Source organism: Sceloporus undulatus, chromosome 6 (genome assembly GCF_019175285.1).
Source record: "Sceloporus undulatus isolate JIND9_A2432 ecotype Alabama chromosome 6, SceUnd_v1.1, whole genome shotgun sequence".
Classification (NCBI taxonomy): Eukaryota; Metazoa; Chordata; class Lepidosauria; order Squamata; family Phrynosomatidae; genus Sceloporus; species Sceloporus undulatus.
In genome coordinates, this window is record NC_056527.1 from 104,635,152 (window position 1) to 104,658,725 (window position 23,574).

At 42.0% G+C, this 23,574-nt stretch overlaps 1 protein-coding gene across 8 annotated transcripts in view; it reads right to left on the bottom strand.

Moving 5' to 3' along the window:
* TULP2 (TUB like protein 2) overlaps window positions 1-23,574 on the bottom strand; it is a 38,040-nt gene that overhangs the window by 11,424 nt on the left and 3,042 nt on the right. For 3 of the 8 annotated variants that reach the window (XM_042473447.1, XM_042473439.1, XM_042473446.1), the window contains 7 exons: window positions 19,959-20,005; window positions 12,474-12,525; window positions 10,226-10,382; window positions 10,008-10,136; window positions 8,545-8,652; window positions 5,130-5,327; window positions 1,210-1,392 (listed from right to left, as the gene is read on the bottom strand). In XM_042473447.1, the coding sequence (XP_042329381.1) occupies window positions 1,210-1,392; window positions 5,130-5,327; window positions 8,545-8,652; window positions 10,008-10,136; window positions 10,226-10,382; window positions 12,474-12,525; window positions 19,959-20,005 (874 nt within the window). Of the gene's footprint in view, window positions 1-1,209; window positions 1,393-5,129; window positions 5,328-8,544; window positions 8,653-10,007; window positions 10,137-10,225; window positions 10,383-12,473; window positions 12,526-15,143; window positions 15,290-19,958; window positions 20,006-20,200; window positions 20,253-20,355; window positions 20,569-22,763; window positions 22,929-23,574 lie in introns of those variants that run through there. The other 5 variants (XM_042473444.1, XM_042473442.1, XM_042473445.1 and 2 more) reach the window with 5 other exon arrangements.

Below are 23,574 nucleotides of genomic sequence, written 5' to 3' on the forward strand. Positions count from 1 at the left end.
CCCCTAAGGCTTCCCAGCAGGGGGAGTACTTTCACCACTTTTTGCTTCCTTTCTGGCCATTTTATGCTCAGCATAAAGTGGGAGCTGACTTTTGGTTTACCTCTGGTTAGAAAAAGGTCTCGCTTGGGCTTAAAATGGCCTTGGTGGAGCAGAGGAGAAGGATATGGCAAAACTGAACCATACATGGGGTGCCAAGGCATTTTAGATTTTTAAAAAAAGTTTTAAAAATTAGGAAGCACACTAAGGGACAGTCTTCCAAGATCCCATGAGGGCCAATGGAATTTCCCAACTCTTGATAGTTGCTCATCTTAATTTTGTCCAAGTCAAGAACTATCCTACATTAATTCAGAATACCAACTTATGAGCTCATCAGTGGAAGGTGGACACAACTACACCATCTATATGCTACAGTCAAACATATTTGTGTCATGCCTGCACGTAGTGAGACTGGACAAGTTACTTTTTGGACTACAGCTCCTAGAATTCACCAGTCAACATGGCTAGGTTTCTGGAAGCTGTATTCCAAAACAGTAACTTTTCCAATCTCTGACAGTTCGACACATAGCTAAAAGGCTTTGCAGGATACCAAACCCCTGCCACCTAGAATTTATTTACTTATTAATTAAAACAATTTGTTAATCTCTTCACTGCCAACCAGGGCCTCTAAAACAATGGAAAAGAACAGGTGGGGGGGGGGGTTTAAAAAAGCAATTACAAAGGCCAGTTTTAAAATTAGTTTTAAAAACCTGCTGAAGCAGAATACTACTATTTTAACCTCCTGTTAAAAACTCAGCAGAGAAGGATCAGCCTGACTTTCTGAGGCAAGGAATTCCACAGTCATTATGTCACTACCAAAAGACCCCTGTGTTGTGTATGCATTTCCATAACATTTCTAGGTGGTGGAACATGGAACAGAAATGCAACTCAGCATCCTCTATGGCTTTTAACATTTCAGCAAACATTGCCCCTAACTTCAAGCCTATTTTTCCAGCCATAAGAGCTAGAAGGTTCCTTTAAAAAGAGGTCTAGCTAACTCAGTCTTGATTGTATTTAATCCAGCACTGAATAAGTAGCTGCTTGTAGAGAATAGCAAAATGCTTCTTGCTATGCAATGATTTGTCCATCGCCCTAAATCCTTTGCAGTAAACCACAAGAGCATCCAAAATGCAGATTTATTTGTGACTTCTCCTGCCTGAAAGAACTACTCACCTCTGTGGGAAAGCATCCAGTTCCGGGATTTCTTCAGGGCTGAGGATGATATGGACAGCTCCTGGGATGACTCCTCCTCACTTTCAGAGTTGCTGTGGAAGGTATGGACATCACATCTTTCATCATTGGCATCTTTTGAGTCTGTAGACTCCACATCTTCTGTATTGGGGCCATTCTTGAAAACTAAACGGGCAAAAGAATTGACATCGGTTTGTTCTGTTACTGCCCTCTTCTCGTAGACATAACTGATTTAGTGGACACTGCTACACACGGCTTTTAAACCGCAATTTTACTGAGAAAGTAAATGACAATGACAATACTCATTGCATGACGAGTGAGCAAAATGTGGGCTGCAGGCTGCATGTAGCCCACATGACAGTTTTTATGACCCTTAGGAAGCACCAGAGGTTTAAAAATATTTATTTTTTTAAAGCCAAAAGTGAACAGGATTTCCAGATTGTTTCCTGTTGCAAAAGAGGCATTTCCTGGGCCTAAAATGGCTGAGGTTAACAACAAAAAAACCCCAAACATGGGAAAAGTCCCCCACCTATATCTGAAGAGGGCATTTGGGAACAAAAAGAATTTTTGAAGGATTTTTTTCAGGGGTGTGTGGCAGGGGCTGAGGCCCTACACAGTCTCCTGGGGAGCTAACATGAGCCTCCTAACAGTTGCCCACACCTGACTCAGACCACCTCAGGTTTCCTAAACTAGGAGGTGGGCAGTTGTCATGGGCAGGGGGTCCACATTGCACTCACCTTGGAGACTGTTCCCTCCTCCCATATTTTTTTAAAATTTTGGGATGGCTGGAACCTCACTTTCCCCACCCTGACCTCAAAAATCCTTTTCCTGCTGTGCCCTATGCTGACCTTCCTTCTGACCTAAACTGATCAATTTTAACACTGGTAAAGTTACTTCCTTCTCCACCCCCACCCCACCCCACCCTCCACCGTCTTAGTTTTGTTTCAAATATAGGAGCAAGACTAGCACTCTCCCTCTCTGTACAGATTACTTGGTCAAAATAAGACTTTGCTTATTTTTTTGTACTATTTTACAACAACAACAACAACAACAAAAAGCGGGATATAAATAAAAGTTTTATTTTTATTTTTGGACCCCTGCTGTCCACAAATGGCTATAGGCAAGAGTGAACAAATTGTTGTTGTTGTTGTTAGCTGCTCTCGAGTCAACCTCAACTCATGGCAATCCTGTGTATGAGACATCTCCAAACCCCCCCCCCCCCCCCTCCTCCACTGCTTTACTTAAATGAGCAACGTATCTTTGCTGTATTATTCTTAAGATACATTCACATTCAAACTAGGTATTGGGCTGCAACCTCCAGTCCTAGAGGGGCTCACACTCTCCTTGAAGGAGTGTGTTCGCAGTCTGGGGGTGCTTCTTGACCTGTCGCTTCAGATGAGGAAACAGGTGAATGTGACGGTCAAGAGCACCTGTTATCAGCTTCGGCTGATACGCCAGCTGTGCCCTTTCCAGGAACGGGATGACCTCGAAACTGTAGGACATGCGCTGATAACCTCAAGACTTGATTTTTGCAATGTGCTCTACATGAGGCTACCCTTGTGCCTAGTCCAGAAACTTCAGTTGGTTCAGAATATGGCAGCCAGGCTGATCACAGAAACAGCAAGGAGTGACCATATAACACCAATACTGAAGTCACACCACTGGCTGCCTATTAGTTTCCGGGAACAGTACAAGGTGTTGGTTATCACCTTTAAAGCACTACATGGCTTGGGCCCAACCTATTGAAGGGATAGCCTGCTTCCATACAATCTGCCCTGTACACTCAGGTCCTCTGGGAGGAATTTACTACAGCCCTTAAAGACCAGGTTGATGGCAACCTCCCAGAAGACATTTTCTGCAGTCACTCCCAACTTATGGAATGGCCTGCTGGATGAGATCCATCAAATTACCAATCTAGAGAGCTTTTAAAAAGCCATTAAGACAGATCTCTTCCGGCAGGCCTTCCCAGAATAAAATACTCGGCCATGGATAAGACTTCCAATCTATTGAACTCTGCCCATGATGATTAGGATTTGGATTATTTGGATTTTAATATGTAGTTTTTAATCTTACATTGTTTTATCTTGTTTTAAGGGAGGCATTATGTACATATGCACGTATTTTAACTTGTTGTACGCCGCTTTGATTGCCTGGCAAAAAGCGGGATAGAAATTTTAAAATTATTTTATTATTATTATTATTATTACTTTTTTATTTCCAATAAGAAAAGCACAATAGGTGACCACTGTACTCCAAAGACAATAAGCTCTCCAATCCTGATATTTGAAAGGGCTGCTTGCTTTGCCATCATCACTCATATAATAAAGCTGTAGATTATGGGTAGACAACATTCAGGTTGTATGAAAACCCTGGTTGTTTTTGCTGCCACTGTCAAAATCTCATAGCAGTGCTCCTGCCACCAATAGAAGTGTACTACAAAAAAATCATGATGCCACCAAACTGGCGGAGGGGGGGGGCATTCTCTTGTGGACTGTCCTGTTCTCCCAGTCTGCAGGGCTCTCTGGTGTGGGTGGGTTCCAGAGCATCTCCTTACCCAACTGGTGGCAACTGCAGCCGTGGCAGCCCACAGTGAAGGGGGTAGGAATACAATGTGGTGACACATGCACTCACACCAAGACATCTTAGTCTACTAAGAGCAGTCTTACTTCCTATGCACATTTGATTTATGAGGTTGATGCATGTGCTCACAAATTCACATTCGTTTATGTCTCCATGTACTTGCTCCTTCTTGGAGAAAGGCTTTCAGAAGATGCAAATCACACATGCTTTTGGCCAGAAAATAGGTGATCTGAGGAACTCCAAGTACATGTGAGGGGTTACAAAAACAATTTTGAGAGGGCCACATGTGGCTTTCCCTTGCTGAAGTCCATACACAATCATACCAATTTGAAATAGAAGGAGAATGTGGGAAGATTTGCACCCACAAACAATAGCTTTGTCCTGCAAGTAATGGACAAATAGGAAAGTAATTCTTCTTGCCCTCTCTCATTCTACAGCTCCTTTCTGTGCTGCTGGAATCTGAATGGGATGCACTTTTAATGATATGTTGTGCTGCTTTATGGTTTGTATAGTCTTAATAAATTTTAATGTTTTTAACTTTATACATTAATTGTCTTTTAGATCACTTTTTAAATTTATATTTTTATTGAAGTGTATGTATTGTCTTTTTAATCTGTATAGTTTCAAAGTATGTTGTAAGCTGTCTTGGGTCCCATTATTTGGGGAAAAGGCAGGATATACAGTTGGCCCTCCATATTCATGGTCTTGAGACTCATGGTTTCGATTATTTGCTAGGTCAAAATCACTTATATGGGCATTCTTCCTTCCTTTCCCTGCCTGATCTCTCCTTGGGCAGCCCAAGGAGAGATTGGCGAGACAAAGGCAGGAGGTGCTTTGCCCTCCCAAGACCCTTCTCCTCCCCGATCCTCTCCCTGGGCAGCCCAAGGAGAGGATGGGTAGGAGAAGTGTCTCAGAGTGGCCAAGGCACCTCTTGCCTTCTCTTCCCTGATCCTCTCCTTATGCCTAGGGAAAGGATTGGGGGGGCAAAAGGTCTCAAAGGGGCAAGGCAGCGCTAGCCTTCGCCTTCCTGATCCTCTCCTTGGGATGCCCAGGGAAAGGAATGCGTGGGGTGGGGTGGAGAAGGATCCATAGGGGAGGAGAAGGGGCAGGGAGCCAATTAAAGGGACAAAAGGGTGGGGGGAAAGGAGCTCACAGCTCTGTTCCTCTTCCCCCACTCACCCTTCCCTTTAATTGGCTTCTGAGTGGGGGATGGAGTTATTCATGATTTTTCCATATTCACGGGGGTCTCATTCCCCTAACCCCCATGAATATGGAGAGAAGACTGTAAACGAATAAAATCATCCTCATCCTCATAATCTTACCTTCCATATCTGTAAGGACTGATGGAGCCGCTGGTATTGGGGATAAGGGTTCCTTCTTTGATTTTTGTGTCTTAGATTTGCACCCAGGACTTTTTCCTTTTGTGTCCACTATGGCAGATGGAGTCTTCTGTCTTGGGGACAAGACTTCTTTCTTTGATTTGGAAACTTGGTTCCGCCGCTGGGCATTGGATCGTCCTGCTGAGACCAAAGTTGAGATATTGATTGAACTGTACATTCAATCATAACTGAAAAAATCCACTCTTTTCAACTCCCAGGATCCCCCAGCCAGCTGTGGGTACTGTCGTTCAAAAATATTTTTTCTGAGGTCTTAAATCAGAGGCAATTTACCTATTTTATGACTTGAAAAAAGTGGCAACCCAGTGAATTTGGAAGGATAGAGAACAACAAAAACACCTTTGAGGTGCTGAACTCCTCCCCCTACCAATTTAGATTGATTTATTCTCTCTTCACACTTGGAGTTTAATCCGCATTCCAATCCGGCTCCGCTACGTGAAGTGATTCCAAAAGGTCCCCTGTTCTCTCTATGAAGAGGGACTTTTTGTGGAATCGCTGTTTTTGTTGGGAACGCTTGCCATTCCCATTAGATGGAGCCAGGGAAGGCAGCAGCCCTTCAGCCGGTCACCCACCCCCGGGAACCCCTTTGGAAGGCTGTGACCCTGACTGGACACTCTCTCTCTTTTCTTCCTTTTGCCCTCCCTTCCCTTCCCTTCCCTTCCCTTCCTTCCTTCCCTCTCTCCCCGTTTTTTTCCTACCTTCCCTCTTTCCTTCCTGCTGCCACTGTTTGCCCAGTGCTGGCCAGCACAGCAGCAACGCTGGAAGCCCCGCCAACACCGGGCAAGTGGCGGTGGCTTTCCCCTTTAATGGGAGTTTGGCTTGGGCTGCATCTGCACTACAGAAGAGGGAGCAAGGCAAGGCTGGGGGACCCAGGAGGAGGAGGAGGAGGAGGAGGGCAAGAGACATTTTTAAAAAAAAATAAAAATAGAAATAAAAATACAGTCGGCCCTTCTTATACACAAACTTTTTTATACACAGATTCAAGCATACAAGAGAATCAATTCTGATCTGGCATTCACACTTCAGAATCGATTCTTTTAAAAAAAAACATTTTCAAACTAGTGTCTGGAAAGCCCGGGTTATTTGTGTTTGCCCCGCTTCTTTCCTCCTGGAATCGATCCAATGAGGATAGGAAGTGGTTTCAAATGGGAATGAGGGTCGTATACCCCAAATCCCACTTCAGAGAAAACTACAGTGGGAATGACCCCCATGTTGGCCTGACTACCAGAAATTTGAATCCCTTTAGCACAGGCCTGCCTAATAACTCAGGGAGCACTTGTACTTAGAATAATGCTGCATCTGCTTTTGGACACTCCTGTTCACAGAAGAAAACTTCAACATTAAGAAGAATTTATTTACAGTAGCAATTGTTTGGCAGTGAAATAGACGTGAACATAAGTAACAGGTATAAGAATGTTGTTAAACGCCTTCTAGTCGACTTCAACCCATGGCAACTGTATGAATTAGAGACCTCCAGTTCACCTTGTCCTCAATTGCCTTGCTCAACTCTTGCAGATTTGTGGCCGTGGCTTCTCTGATTGAATTCATCCATCTGCTATGTGGTCTTCCTTTTTTCCTATTGCCCTCAACTCTACCTAGCATTACTGTCTGTACTAATGAATCCTTTCTTGTCATGATATGACCAAAATACAATTTAGGGGCTGTACAGATAAGCGACATCCATCTGCCCCTTTAGTGGCCAGATCAGTGCCGCAGCAACCGCATGCTGTGGCACAGTTCTGGCCTCTAGAGAGCACAAAAAGGAGCTGGAAAAACTGACTCCTTTTTGCACCCTCTAAAGGGCGTCATAACCACGGTGCCACAGCTTTCTGATGCCCTTTCAATGCTGCATCATCTAGATGCAGCACTGGGGTCACGCCATGATGCCGCACACCATCTAGAAGGGTGCTGTGCCGTGGCTCCGCCTACAGGCCAGCACAAAGTGCCGGTCTGTATAGCCTCTTAGTCATCTTTGCTTCTAGGTAAAGTTTGGGTCTGATTTGCTCTAGGACTCATTTATTTGTCTTTGTAGCATTCCATGGTATTCACAGAATGCGTTTCTAGCACCACACCTCAAGTGAATTAATTTTCTTCCTATCAGCTTTCTTCCCTGTCCAACTTTCACAGCCATACACAGAAATGGGAAATACGATAGCATGGATAATCCTAACATTAGTATTCAGAACCAGCATGGTATAATGGTTTGATCATTGGAGACCAGAGTTCAGTTTTCAACCTGACCATGAAACCACACTGGGTGACCACAGGCAAGTCATAGGACATTATCAGATGGGGGAAAGCCGGGAGTAAAACGCATACTCCCAGCATAATTGCACAATCACAGTGAAGATTTTCACACAATGTCATGCTCATCCAGGATTTATCCCATGAAGTTCCAAGAATGCTCCAGCAACAAACCATTCCCTGGACTTCCCTGTGAATGGTTTGTTACTGGAGCATTCCTGGATCTTCATGGGACAAGTCCTGGATGAGCGAAATGTATCAGAAAATCTTCATTGTGGTCGCGTGATTATGCTGGGAGTATGACTTTTACTCCAGGCTTTTCCCCCCTGTCTGATAATCTCCATTAAGGGAAGGTAATGGCAAACCCCCTTTGCCAAGTAAATCTCTGGTAGGCTCGCCTTAGGGTTGCCATTAATCAGAAATTACTTGAAGGCACACAACAAATACATCTTTACACTTCAGTAGCATTCAAAGATATAGCCTTGTTAGTCAGCAGAATCAGTATTTAGTGAGATCTTGTAGCACCTTTGAAACTGAAAGAAAGAAGTTGGCAGCATGAGTTTTCATAGACTTCATAAATGCATCTAAGGAAGTAGACTGAAGTATACGAAAGCTCATGCTGGCAACTTCTTTCAGTTAGTCTCAAAGGTGCTACAAGATCTCTCTACTTCAGGAGCATGTTAACAGTTAAACAATAGTATTGTTGATACTTACTATTCAACATCAAACATTGAATAACACACTGCAAAAGGAGCTGTGGTTCTGTTGTCTGGCAATGACTGCCAGACTGCCTCAAAGAGTAGTGGGCTCAACTTCTTTGGAGGTCTTTCAATAGCGATTACATGGGCATCACTTTTTTTATATTGCTACATAGCAGGGAGTTAGAACAGATGGCTTTTACAGCTCTGTCCAGATCAATTCCACTTAGAATGTATGATTCTAAGTGGAATTGATCTTTCAGTCAATGCCAAGAAGCACTTCTTGTTGACCCAGTTCCACTGCCTGGCCACCAAGCATAGCGCTCCACCATGCAGTAGCTTAGCAACAGAGAATCACAGTGCACTCTTTTCAACAAGTCCCATCCCTTGCCTCTCACCTTCTCTCTGTTTCGCCAGCCAGCCAGTCTTGGGAGCTGATTCATTCTTGTTAATTGGCTGGGTTTCTTCCAAAATGGCCACCTCAAGCTCTGCCTCATCAAAGAAATCTATTGAGGTGCAGAAAAAAGAGGGTAGGGGACCAGAAAATATGTAAAAGATACAAAACAGTGCATAATTAAAACACACCAAAAAAAAACCCCATTTTTAACCTTGTTGCAAGTTGACTTGAATCTCATTTTTGGAAGAAAGGTGAGATATTAATGAAATAATTACATAAATGATAGAGGTGAGGATTTGCAGCTAATTTCTGAGGACAGAGAAGCTTGTATACAAATTACATTCTCTGGCCTGAAAGCTTTAGTATCTAATTTTTGACACATGTTTTAGGTGACACGGAGATTAAGAGTGCACTTTTTACATGTGCAGAAGCATTATCCTTTACCTACTTTTTAACCAATAGTTAACTGAACCACTTGACTTTTGACAAAGAACATATATTTTGTGGTAGAGACAAGTATGGAGCAGAAGCTTGACTCAAATTAAAATCAAGTCATGTATTCATCAAGAAAGATTGGACAGAGGGTCTGATGTGAAAAAAGTGAGGAACTGAACTACATGGACAAATAACCGGGATCTAAAGAAGATAAGGTGCTTAGGAAATAAAAGTTTAGTCCTTCCTTATTTATGGTGTGCCTGCACCAAGTACAGGCTTTCTGTCAGCAGTTTGAGCTTCCATGGACAGCAAGCCCCAGCTTTCTGAATGGGCATGCATACATGTGATGGCGCAAGCAGGAGCGCACATCCATTGAGAAGAACAGGACTTTTACTATCGTTTTTACCACATTTTTTACTATCTGCAGGGGGATCCGGAATGGATCCCTCATGAATAGCAAGAGTGCACTGTACTATTGGCCATGTTGGCATCAGAAACTACAATTCCCATAATTTCATCGCACTGAGCCTTGGCAATTAAAGTGGAGTCAAACTGGATTATTTCTGAAGTGTTGGTGCAGTCTTCTTGGTTCGTCAACCCAGTTTGGTGTAACTTAATGTAAGACAGTTTCAGATGAGATGAAGCAAAGACTGGAAAAGTCTCTCTCTCTCTCTCTCTCTCAGTCTCTCTCTCTTTTTTGGCTTCACCTTCCAGAATTCCCCAGCCAACATGGACACTGACCATGCCAGCTTGGGAATTTTAGGCTGTATGTACACTGCAGAATTAGTGCAGCTTGACACAACTTTAACTGCCATTGATCAATGCTATGGAATTCTGTGATTCATAATTATACAAGGTCTTCAGCATTATCTAGAGCTCTGGTGCCCCACCAAACTAAAAATCCCAGGATTCCATAGGACAGAGCCATGACAGTTTAAGCATGGTCAAAAGTGCATTAATTCTGCAGTATACCCCTGGTACAAAGAGCTGTGGAATTGTGGGGAGGGGGAGGTCAGAACGTTTTATTACCTGAACAGACTGTCTGGCTTTCCCCTTGACCACAGTTCTGTGTCCGGTTCATCTGTACAGAGTTGCCCCACATATGTGCACCAAGATGGGCTTCTGGGACAGATTCCACTAGGAAGGGGTTGTTTGTACCTAGAAATTGAGAGAAGCAAAATTAGAAAGGCTATGGGTCCAGCAAGGGTACAACATCTGGAGGGTGAGGGCTGTGTTCTAATGCTCACTGTTACACAGGCTGTGTTCACTGCAAGATTCCATGAGTGGGATGCGCTCCTCAGCCTTACGCCTCCCAGAGCGTCCCTTCACCTTGGCATCTGTATTGGCCTGAACCATAAGTGGCTCTTGGCGCTTGCGACGTTGCTTCTTTTCGATGATATGGCGCTGAAAAAAATATGCAGACAGGCAGTTAGGAGAAAAAGCAGTTTGGAGAGAAAGCACCAAGAGTATGGTTGAAAAATATACAGTGGTGCCTCGGGTTACGAAATTAATTCGTTCCGCCATTCCTTTCGTAACCCGAAAATTTCGTAACCTGAAACACTTTTCCGTTAGCACTGGAAAGCCTATAGCTGCACTTTGCAGCATTTGAATTTCGCGCCGAAATGAATTTCGTAACCCGAAAAATATTTCGTAACCCGAAACAGTTTTTGCCAATCCAACTTTTTCGTATCCCGGAAATTTCGTAACCCGATCATTTCGTATCCCGAGGCACCACTGTACACAGTTTATTGTATAGATTTCTAAAATTCATATACTGGTATTATTTTTCAATAGCTGGTCAGTCATTCCGAGGCTGGTTATATAATTTAGTAACTCACAGCCATCTTGAACAAAAACAGATATTTTGTTCATAGTGGGGGGATCCATTTGGAACTTAAATTACAGCAATCCCAACAGGTTTTCAGTTCTTTAATTGCCTTCCTTCTTACATTGCAATCATGTTGTACATGCTTCCTGGAAATAATAAATCCCATAGAACCCTAGGAGACTTGTTTCTGATTAGACGTGAACAGGATTTCTGACTCCTACCTGTTTTAACATATCAAAAGAATACATCTCCAATGTAGAAAACTTTCTTTTCTTTCTGTCTGCTCTTATGGTTAAGTCTTTCTTTTGACATATTTTTTCATATGCTTTTTCATGGGGTTATCAATATAATTGTTATTAGGTGTGGGAAGATGGCTCTTGTGTAAAACTCATTGTCCTTGTATCTATATCACTCAATAAAAGCTATTTTGTTTTTAAAATATTGAAAGAAAGGGCTTTTGTTAAAAAAACCCCAAAATATATTAGAATCATTGAGCTAAAAAAGCATAAGTTGTAGATTTGCAATTAGAGGAAGGTTGCCTCCAGTGCATGATGACATGTGGGGTGCAACGGATGATTTGTCTCTGCTCTCAAACCACTTTTTGTACTTGGGACCCTTTAGTGGACTTCACAATTCTTATCAGAGATGGGAAGAGTATTCTGTAAAAGACAACAACTCTTGAAGTAAATTTTTACTTCTTTAAACAAATCCAAACATACAGAAGCCAGCAAGCCTGAAGTTTGTTCACACCTGTCTTGTGAAATGTCTGTGACACTTGCTTGGTCTTCATAAATGAAGCTTAGGGGCAAAACAGACAGCCCTTTTGCGCCGCTGTCCTGGCAGCTTTGGAGCATAGCATTTATACATCGCATGTCCTAAAGCTGCCCTAAAGCGGCCCTAGTCATTTACATGTGGGCGACTTCAAGGCACTCTGGCAGCACAGTGTTTATATGCTGCACTTCTCTCTAGTGTCTTAAAGCCGGTTTCCAGCCACAGCAGGGCAGGAAAAGGAGGCCCTTTGCCAGCCAAAAAGGAGCAGCTGTTTGTTGAGAGTAGAGTAATATCTTTATTTTCTATCAGTTAAATGTTGTTGGAGTGTGATGGGAGCTCTCTCACCACTTTTTACCAAAAGCTAGAGGCGGGATTTTTTGGAGCAGCTGTCCCAACTTTTTTGATGCTCTATTCTGACCATGCTACAGGCAAGCATGAATGCCATACCTCTCCTGTGTCCTCCACACATAGTTAAGTTACAGCCATCTTTTCCAACCTGGTGCGTAGTTATGATTCAAGTGTTGGACTAGGACTCCAAGAACCCTGAGTTCAAGTCCCTGTTTAGCCATGAAAAACCACTAGGTGACCTTGGGCAAGTCACACTCTGTCAGCCTAATGGTAAACCTCCTCTGAACAAATCTTGCCAAGAAAATTCCATGGTAGGGTTCTTATCAGTCAGCGTTAACTTGAAGGTCCACAATAACAACAACAACAACAACAACAACAACAACAATGGCAAACTGCAATGTCTTTTCTTTTTAAACAGGCTAACTAACTGCAGTTCTCCAACTCAAGAGAAGTTTCAAGGTGGCCCTCAGCAAATTACTTTGTCCCTCCTTTTGACATCTCATAAATCTGGCCCTGAAAATTCCCCATCCTAGCCCTCAAAAAGGTACCTGGAATTCCAGTTTCTGCTTCCGGATGAATGCTGCCTCATCGTTGCCATTGCTAGAAGAAAAAGAGGCATCCAGATCAGGTGGTGAACCAGGGAGGGAATGGAGGCGACGGTACAACTTCCGGTACATTTTGAGATTTGGTATCACTCTGCCAGCTTCAAGGCAACCCTACATCCTGGTAGGTCAGTTCCCCCCAGGATTGCTGGTTTCCTGGAGATTCCAAATGTATAATGCTTGAAAGGCCTTTGTGACCTCACAAAAGCCTCAGGATAGAGCCATTGGTGGGATAGGAAAGTGGTTTCTTTGCTGTGGACCATTCAGTTGTGTAAGGCCAGGTTGGACCATCTCCAGATGTGATTGACTCAGCTTCCATCATCCTGCATCAACATAGCATAGTCTGATGGCTAGGGATGATGGGAGCTGTGATCCAACACACTTAGAGGGATGTATGGCAGAAGGCATCCATCTTCTATATTGCCTTCTTTAACTGTGAGGATGTTTACAAGGGAAAGGCATACCCTCCACCTGTCCCAATTTGGCTGGCACAGTATTCTGTCATTAGTACTCTGTCATCCCAAATTTTCAGCTGCTTTTAAAATGGTCCTGTTCCTGTCTCCTTATCTCACCACATTGGATTTTTAATAAATATAAACTATGCTAGCAAAATTTAATATTCCAAATATTTTTTTAAAATTGTTTTAGGTTAACTTAAAATAAGCAAAAGTTTAAATAATGAGACCTAATCCCGCACCAAAATAGTAGTAACTAGGTAGTGGCATAGTGGTTGAGTGTTTGACTACAATTCTGGAGACCAGGGTTCGATTCCATGCTTGGCCATGAAATCCGCTGGGTGACCTTAGGCAAGTCACATGCTCTCAGCCTCAGGGGAAGGCAATAGCAAACCTCCTGTGAAGAAATCTTGCCAAGAAAACCCCATGATAGGTTCTCCCTAGGATCACCATAAGTCAGAAACAACTTGTAGACACACAACAACAACTGGACCCCTGGGCCAAATAGGTGAGGAGTCATTGGGCTCTCTTCCAGATTTCTGAATTTACAGCTCCCATAATCTCTTGCTATCAGTCAAATTGGATGAGGTTCTGGAAGCTGAAGTCCAAAACAAGAACAAGATAAATTATTTGGTTTCTGATTACGCATAGATGTTTGCCCCAGCAGGCATGTGTTCTTAGGAGAGGCATTACAACCACTGTTTCCTTATTGTAAAAGCCATTAACTTTAAAACAGGCATAGGACTCTTTCACACGGGGTTAAATTGGAAGGTTAAAGTAGCGCCAATTCGGTGTTATCCATCGGGTTTGTGTTATTTCACAAAAGATGATTACACAAGATCATAGGCAATGCGGGGTCAATGTGGATGCTCCAAGGGTCATTCCAGGATCACATAAATTCGGAAAACATAGAAGTTAGAAGTCCTTTTTCGCATGTGAATTCGAAGTCAGTTTGAATTAGCTTTGGTATGGGATACATTTTCACTTCTGCCCTGGGATAACCCCCCGTCATTTAAAACTTCAATTCCCATGATCCTCTTCAGCGGCTCGGTTTCCAGGTCACCTAGAAATTTCTCTGACTCCCTTCAGAAACAGGAGCTGTTTCGAAGGGGAAAACAGCGAGTGGTGAAGGGCAAGGATGAACCTGCTCATGCCTCTTGCCCCCTGCTGTCCACCTCTAACTGGGCATGGGGTGGGGGTCCCCACTTGATCTCCCCAGACAACCTCTTGTCCCAGTCATGTGCAAATATTTAATTCCATTGCTGTGGTTGCTCTGCTTGCAAGCCTGTAGTTTATTTTTATTACTTTTTGTATCTGTGAGTTTGTATATACATGTATATATGTGTATATACATAAGCACATATATATGTACATGTGCACATATATGTATATGTGTATGTGTTTATACATACAGTATATGTATATATATGTATATATATTTCTGTATATATGCACACATATATGTGTATATATAAATACAAACATGTATATAGATGTATATGAATATATGCACATATTTATGTGTGTATGTAAGTATACATATCTATATATACATACATATCTGTATATATACATGCATATATGTATATGCATACATATATACAGGCAAATGCATATGCGTATACAGGGATATATATATTTACATATATGTGTACACATATATACATTCACAGGTATTCAACCGTGGAGGACAGAAATCGTGACAGTCATGGGCTAATATGTATTTCCATTACTGTGGTTGTACAGTTTGCATGCCTGCTGTTTATTTTTATTACTTTTGTGTGTGTGTGTGTGTGCATGTATATATATGAGCATACAGGTGAAAAAAGAGAAAAGGATAGTTTTGAGACCGGACGAAACCTGCATGTTGGGAAATGGGAAATGTGAATGGATGAAATAACGCAAAATGAACAACAATGCGAAACAATGGACAGGAAGGAAGCTTTGGGGTTCACCTGGAAGTGTACAGAGGTCAGAACACACCCCTGTGCTCTCTGCGCATGCGCAAGTTTGTTATTTCAAAGTCTGGAAAGCATGGGGTAGAAATTGATGTGATGCTTCCTGCGAACTAGCTTTAGATTAACTTCGCATTGGCCACTGTGTAAGTCTTTGTGTGTAATACCTAACCACATTATTTCACAAAATTTCAAATTGAGCTCACTTTTTCCTTTGTTCGGGATTGAGGGACATTCTCCCGTGTGGCCCTCTGGCTCTTGTTGGAGACCAAATCCTGTCTTTCCCCACCATAAGTTGTGCTTGTCAGGGCTGATGAGAGGTGCAGTCTAACGCCTGGAGGGCCATATGTTCTCCCTGTCTGCTTTACAAGAAATGAGATGCCTGAATAATTGGGAATGTCTTTTTAATTGTTTTAAGCATTGTTTCATTGATTAATCTAACCAATTTAGAGTTCCAGAGCAATGGTTAACATTCTTCTGTTGCACATAGTTTTGAATTATCTCTCTGTGAAACCATTAAGTACACAAACATCCAGACTCAGTGTCTTTTTCCCACACGTTTATGTATGCCAGCTGAAGCGATAACATATAAACACCTTCCATAGAAAGTTCAGTAGGCCTTATCCCTGCTTGCTCTCTTTCTGCCAACAGAAGCAGAAGAATTTTTAGGTAGGCTTTTGAATTGTGAATTTTATGGAACGGTAATATTTGTATAAATAATAGTTCTCAAACCTTGACCCTCGCAGTGTTTGGGACTTCAACTCCCAGAAGATCTATCCAGCTTGGCCAACAGTCAAGAATTTTGGGAGCTGAAGTCCCAAACATCTGGATGATCAAAGCTTGGGAACCATTGGTAAATGGTGTGCTGTTTTCTAATCTTTTTATTTTATTATATTTCTGTTGAAACCACATTTTAAATATGTTTAAGTGTTTTAACTGTAATCTAACATGTTTTTAATAATCATAATGTTTCATTCCTTTTTAGCTTTTGTACATTAGTGTTTTAGCTATATCTTTTAAAATTATTGTAAGCCACCTTAAATCTCATTTGGGAAAAAGGTGGGATTTAAATAAATAAATAAATAAATAAATAAATAAATAAATAAATAAAAACACAAATATATAGTTAGACAGCTATATAGCTCTATGTGTAATTTTTTCCCCTTAAAACCCAGGAGTGGGTGGAGGGCTTTTACATGAGGATTCCATGAAGCTGTAAGAAAATGTTGCAATTAAAATTGGACCATCCAAGCCAGAAAGAGAAGGCAAGATGGTATAATGGTTTGAACATTGGATTATGACTCTGGAGAACCCACTCAGCCATAGAAAGACACTGGGTGACCTTGAGAAAGTCACATGCTCTCAGCCTCAGAGGAAGGCAAAGGCAAGACCCACTCTAAACAATTCTTGCCAAGAAAATCACATGACAGGTTTACCTTTAGATTGCCATAAATCAGAAACAACTTGAAGGCACAAAATAACAAGCTAGAAAGGCTTCTTGACTGTTAGGCTAGCCTCTAAACATTTGTTAACATTAGCAACTGGTAAAGAGCATTCCTTCTTCTCTGCAAAATGGTATGTGCTTGTAAGAATGGGTCATTAGTGCCAATCCTCGCTAGTCCAAATGACAGCATCAGAGATTAGCAGAATCAGTAAGAATGATATACAGTCATCCCTCCATATTTGAGGTTTTGATATTTGCAGATTTGATTTTCACGGATTTCATTAATATGTTCTCTCTAGGACTGTCTAGGTCTTCCAGTGCAACTCTGTGGTCAACTTTAACTAAAAGTTAAGAATACTCTACTAGGCATTTGTAGCTACTCCAGCGCTGTTCTATGGTTAGTGTATGTTAGACATTGACCACAGAGTTGCATTGGAGGACCTAGAGATTCCTAGAGAGGTGTCCTCTCAGGTAAAAACAGTGTTTTTGTTATTTGCGGTTTTTCCATATTCACAGGGGTCTTGTTCCCCTAACCCTAGTGAATATGGAGGGACAGCTGTAGTCTCGACAAGGAAGTGCTGAGACTGTGGTGTAACACCAGTCCAATGCCTCTTTGTCCCTTGGGCTCTGCCTTCACAAATATATTACAATTCTATAAAAACCTTACCATGCTGGACTGAATATCCAGAGACTGGAAAATTTCCTTTTTCAGATTACACTAATCAATATGACATTACAGTACTCATACGTATTGTCATATTAAGTGTCGTATTGAGGATGGAACAAGCTTGTTTTCTGCTGCTCCAGAAAACAGGACACGGAACAATGGATGCAAGCTACAGGAAAAGAGATTCCACCTAAACATGTTCATTCCTAAGGACTGGAGCACAGCTTTGGTGTAGCTTCTGGCTTCTTAAGATGCATGTGTCATTTAAACAGCATACCACCAAAGTGACCCGAAGCAACTTTATTTTGGCCTGTCTGTTCAGGCCCTAAGTAGGCTTTTTATTACTGTATGTTATTTACAAAATTTCCTAACAGGACTTTTAATGAAGGCTTTCTCCAAAACATAATCAAAATAAAGGAAGAGTCTGGAAACAGGACATTCTTTCTGAAGGTATACCAGAATGTCCTGCATCTCACTCTCTCTCCTGTCTTGTTCACACTGTACAAAAGAAATTCCGTTGCAAGACTGTGATAAGAGTCCTGAAAAGAAACTTTATATAACTTTGTGGTGGAGTCTCCTTCTTTGTGGTGAGTGCTTTGACTGTTTATTTCTGCATGGCAGGGGGTTGGATTGGGTGGCCCTTGTGGCCTCTTCTAACTCTATGATTCTAATTGCCAACATTTGTATGGAGTCTGAATCAGACTTGTTCATCACAGAAAACCTTTATAACTTTGTTGTTGTTACTGTGTGCCTTCATGTTGTTTCCAACTTAGAGGTTTTCTGGGGCTGAGAGTGTGTGACTTGCCCAAGGTCACCCAGTGGATTTCCATGGCTAAACGGGGAACTGAACCCTGGTATCCAGAGTCATACTATGAGTCTTAAACTGTCTCTCCATTAAGGTGTCCTGTCCCAGCAGACCATCCTGGCGGACCAGGCATCCTGGGTCACTACTGTCCATCTTTCATTCTGCTGTCCTTAACACAATCAAACCCAGAACTTAACTGATCAAAACAGCTCCTTCAGTTTCCCTGTGACAGGCTGCCTAAATTGTGATTGCTCCTTTATCTTCCTCTAAATTTCTCCCACATCTTAGTCAAAACAACAAAAAAAAACTTTTCTAATTTAAACAATATAAAAAGTACAGTATTAGCAATTCATTTGCAGAGCAATTTTAAAAAGCTCAGCAAAATCCCAAGCTGCACAGTAGAGGCCAGGAAAAGCCATCTCTGCAAGGGTTCTCGGGTTCTGGGGCATGGCATCCCCACATCTCTGCTACTCCATCTATTTTACTTCTTAATCCCTCCTGTTTTTAGCACTAGACATCAGGGTGGGGACCAGTAGCGTCACTGCGGGATGCGGGGGTTGCGGACCACACCAGGCGATACCCCAGAAGGATGTCGCAGGCATTTTTTGGCCCACACAGGAGCTCCTCAAGTTGATGCAGGATCTTCCCAGCCCGAAACCAGCTTTCCCTGGACTGGGTGGGCTCTCCCCAGGCTGCAGCCGGCTTTCTCTAGGCCCACATCAGCTTTCCCTGGGCCGGGTGGGCTCTACCCAGGCTAGAGACAGCTATCTCCAGGCCAGGCCGGCTTTCCCCAGTAAAGGTTCAGTGCTAGGGAATCCTGGGACTGTTAGTTTATTGTGGCACCAGACCTCTTTGATAGAGAAGGCTAAATATCTAAAAAAAACTACAGTTCCCAGAATTCCCTAGCATTGAGCCAGGGCAGTAAAGGCGGTCTCAAACTGTTTTATTTCTGCAGTGTGTTTTGGACCCATGAGACAGATCTATAGTTTAACCTGATATAAAGCAGCTTCTTGTGTATTTCAAAGCACCTGTAAGCTGCAACCCCAAATCCTTTAACTATAGTTTCTCAACATTGAACTGTAGACCTTTTACATACAAAGCTGATGAACTACTACTACCTGGGCTTTTGGAGAGACATTATTGTCAGAATAGTAGAACATACTGAAGATCAAGCAGCCTGGCTCAGTTTGGTAGGGATAGGCAACTGCCAATGGCCAGGGGCTATATCTGACCCATTTTATATCCTCCAGGGGTAGAATGAAACTAGAAGTGACTTGAAAGTTACTTCTGGTTTTCCAAAGATTGTCTCTGGGGCCAGAACAAAGTGTAGGTTATGGCCAAATATCCTTCAAGAGAAGAATCATGCACCTTGGAAGCTTCTGGAAGGGTGACATATGGGTCTAGGGCAGAATTTCCCAACCTTTTCTATGTCCCACACCCTTAGGAAATATTTGATTAATGTTTGAAACCCCTACAAAAGTAATATTGCATTTGAAGATGAAGAAGTCTTAATTTCTAGTTTTTGAACCACATACAAAACCACAGATTAACAAACTGATTTTTGAGGGGGGAAAAGCTTTTAATTCAGTTCATAAAATGTAAATCTAAATTAAGCAATTAGGTTTTCTAATTTATTCAGGGGAAAAACCCTAAGTGATGACTCCAAGACACAAGGCATTCTTTGTGGCACCCCCTGGGGATTCAGGCACCCTAGATTGGGAACCCCTGGCCTAGGGGCTTGGGAGGCCTGCCCACACTTGTTAAAAGACACTGCCACCACTACCTTTATTCCTTGGATGTTTGGGAAGCCCAGGGGGTACGTTACACCAGCTGAGCTGATTTTTAAATTGACTGAGTCTGTAATATAGTCATAATTTTCTGGTTACAAGGGCTGTTAAATAAAAATGACCTCAGGAGGATGCTGAGAATGTGGATTAAACCAAAGGAGGTAAAGGCAAAGCTTTCTGTTCAAAGTATCTCTTGTCACTCTGATGGACGGGACAGAATTAGCCTCTTTAAGGATTAACAAAACACAAGTAAGAGCCAAGACATGTCTCTCTCTCTCACACACACACACACACACATCCCGTCCCCATATAGCTTACCTTATATGTCTTGGCGATAATTGAACTGGAGTAGGGTCTAGCTCCATCTGGCAAGCAGAAAGGGAAAGGAAATGAATAGGGCGGCATCCTATTACTTTTTTAAAAACAAATCAGTTCTCTCTCCCTCTCATGACCCACACATTCCTCCTACCCTTCTGTTCGAAATTATCACTCAACTCATTTCCCCAAAAGAAGCCAGTGTCTTTCCTACTGTCAGAAGTCACTTGATCCAGCTGACTTACACTCAGAAAATATTGCGTCCATTATTCCTGATCCCACCTTTTACTGGAGGACACCAAGTCAGCTAAACAACGTTGGCTTATGGCCAACAGAATAAGACATCATTCTGTGCCTCCCACCCAAGACACCAAAGCAGCCTGGCTTCTTTTTTACTCACCCTCTTCTTAAACAATCCCAGCCTCTCAAATCTCAGACATGCAAGGCTAAGGCCAAGTCCTATCTTTTATTTCTTTTTCTCCAGTTCTGACGCTGCTTCAAACTGCAGCTAGCAAAGGCAGGCCAGCAAGGAAAGGGGGGGGGGTGAGCTGTTCCTCCTCCCCCACCAAACCAGCATCACACAGCCTCTCTTGCTTAATCAGCTTTGTCTGTCTTAAGTCTGTAGGACTTGTGGCTGCTTGGAAAGGTGTGTTCTTTACAGTGGCTTTGGAGTGCGGCATGTGCTTGTTGTGGAGCATCAGGTGTGCATCTCCTGGTGTGGGCATCAGGGGGGTAGAACAAGCAAGAGGGAAAGAGTGCATGTACAAGTACCTAGCTACAGCAGAGCTTGTCCATGTGCACGTGTACATGTATGATCCTGCTTGCACAGAGTGTGAACAAGATCTGGAATGTGGAAGAAACAAGTGGCATGAGTGGATGTGTGTTCAAGGGCCTAGATGTAACCATCAGGGATGGCTCAATACTTTTTGCTGCCCGAGGTAGTCCAGCAAATCAGGCCCCCAACCCCACCCCAAATGCATAATATCCAAAGCCAGGCATGTTATTTTGGAACACCTTATCCTCAGCAGCAAAAATATAGTACTGTACTAACACATGAAATAACTGTTTGCTGCCTTTTCACAATACCCAAAGTATGCTGCCCATTATACCAAGCTTACTGAACATACAGCAGTTTTATTTATTTATTTATGGGGTTTATAGTCTGTCTTTCTTCCAAAATAAGATACAAGGCGACAGAAGATCATTTTAAAGGGATAAAAGTATAACATTAATTACAAAAAGTTAAAAATAATTAAGCAAACCTAATATCAATACATAGGTTAAAAACAGCATAATTCACACATTTAAAAAGTTATTTTTAATAAAAATATTTATTTTGATGAACATACAACAGTTATTCATAGAAGAAGGTGTGCATTTAGGTCACAAATCCTCTGAGCTCAGGTGTCTGCAAATATGCTCACATGTGCCCATGTAAAAGCAGGAGCAAAAATGTTTATTTGAAAGGTATGTATGTAATGGTAGATATACAAGGAAAAGCAACTACATATAGCTAAGCATCTAGTACATGTACAAGCTACTATAAATGAACATGAGCACCAGAAAATACATTTTCAAAATGCAATACACAGATGCTTGCTTTGCAAGATCAGCATCAGCTTTGTACAGTAGATGCCCATGTGAATGTCAGTCTTTGGGCTGATGGAGACCCCTCTTTTGATCTGACCTTTGCTCAGGCAACAAACTGATACTGAATAGTCCTGATTCCAACAGTGAAAGTTCCACTTAACTACAGTTAGAGAGTGGAAAAATTACATCTAGAATCCCCTGCCTGCATAACCAGTAATGTTACCAAGATGCCTAATGTGGCCAATTCCAATCCATAAAGTCTTTATTACAGTCCAGAGACCCAGTAAAATCAATTTCCAGCATCTAAAATAAATTAGAAACTTGCAATAACCTTTTCAAAAGTCATTTAGGTGACTGACCATCAGTGCATTTATGTGACACCAGTGAATTCTGTACATTGAGATGCTATGAAAAGGTACCTTCCTTTTGCTCATCACCAATCACTTTTATAGGTTAGGTTTCCTCAATCTGGCACCGTTTATATTTATTGGACTACAAATCCCATCATCTTGCATCAGTGAGCATCCACTAGAGAACACAGGCAAAACTAGATTCCATTCTCTCAATAGATTGGATTGTAAATTCCATTATTTCAGTCAGCATGCGTGAGTTCGATTTCAGGATTCCAAGGCTGACTCAGCCTTCCATCCTTTCGTAAATTGGTAAAATGAGCACCCATCTTGTTGGGGGCAATTGGCTTACAAATTGTAAACTGCTTAGAGAGTGCTGAGTTCACTATTAAGCAGTATAGAAATGTAAATGCTATTGCTATTGCATGTCCATGCTGACTGAGATAATGGGAGCTATAATCCAACACAACTATAAAGCACTGTTTTGGAAGGCTGTCAGGATTATCTCCTCTACTTTCTCAACCCTATTCTTATTTTTTTTAAAGCACACTAGGATGTCTCTCTCTCACACACAAATCACATGCACACATATACACACATATGTACTCAAACTGAATTTAAAAACAAACAAACTGGTCTCCAACCATACCTCCTTCAAAGATGTCAGCCTTTTTGGCACACTAGGATTATTATTACAACTGACCATGGTTCAAGGTAGATTTTCCCCCCCTCTCCAGGAATCCACTGCAACATATATTACTCAACATATAATCAAACATGTGTTGTGCAACACAGTCTGCTCAGGTTTTGCAAGGATGTCCCAAATTCTCAGACAATATTACTACTGGTGTAGAACAAAATTCCCTACCTGAGGTCAGCAGATGAGCTAGAATTAAACATTCGTAATGCTGTTTTTAATAATAAAAAAGGTTGTTTTTTTTTCTCCTCCTGCAACTCACGGCGACTACTTTAAACTCTAGTTGATTTGGTGACCAGGGAGGGGTTGCTAAATATATTCCAGCTTCCTGACTAGACAATGTGTAACCATGGCACTGCCAGTTGACAAAGGATTAAAATGGTGTTCCATTCCAGGACGAACAATCTCAGAATGTACAGACTACTGAAGGGCCATTCACACTACTTTATAGATCAGATCGCAAATCAGTTTATAAGTGGGTAATTTCCACTGGCACCGGTTTTTCCACAACTGAATTGAGGTGGATCTGGGGCAAATCCCCCTCATCATGGATTTTCCGAAAGCGTTTTTTCCCCATTTCTTTTTGGAAAACCCATTTTTTTCTGTGGTGCTGGGAAATGTGAAATAGGGTGGTCATTTGGGTGACATGTATTTATTAGTCTTTTCACTGACAGAATAAACAATGTCTGGGACTTGTGTGTTGAATTGTTGATTCTTGCAGGGTGTCATTCCCCCTTCCATCCTCAGACAGTACTTTCCATATGGCTGCAATATTACTAGACGTTGTTAATTTACAGGGCCATTGGTGGTTTGTATTTCCAAATGGACCAGATGTGTATGTTCTGTCAGATATTTTTTAAAAAACAACAAAAACATGGGAATGATTGAATGAGATTGATAAGGTGGCTCCATTAAAGCACCCATGCAGTTGACAAAAAAAATGGCTGCAGCGGATATTAGCAACACGTCACCATTGACAACA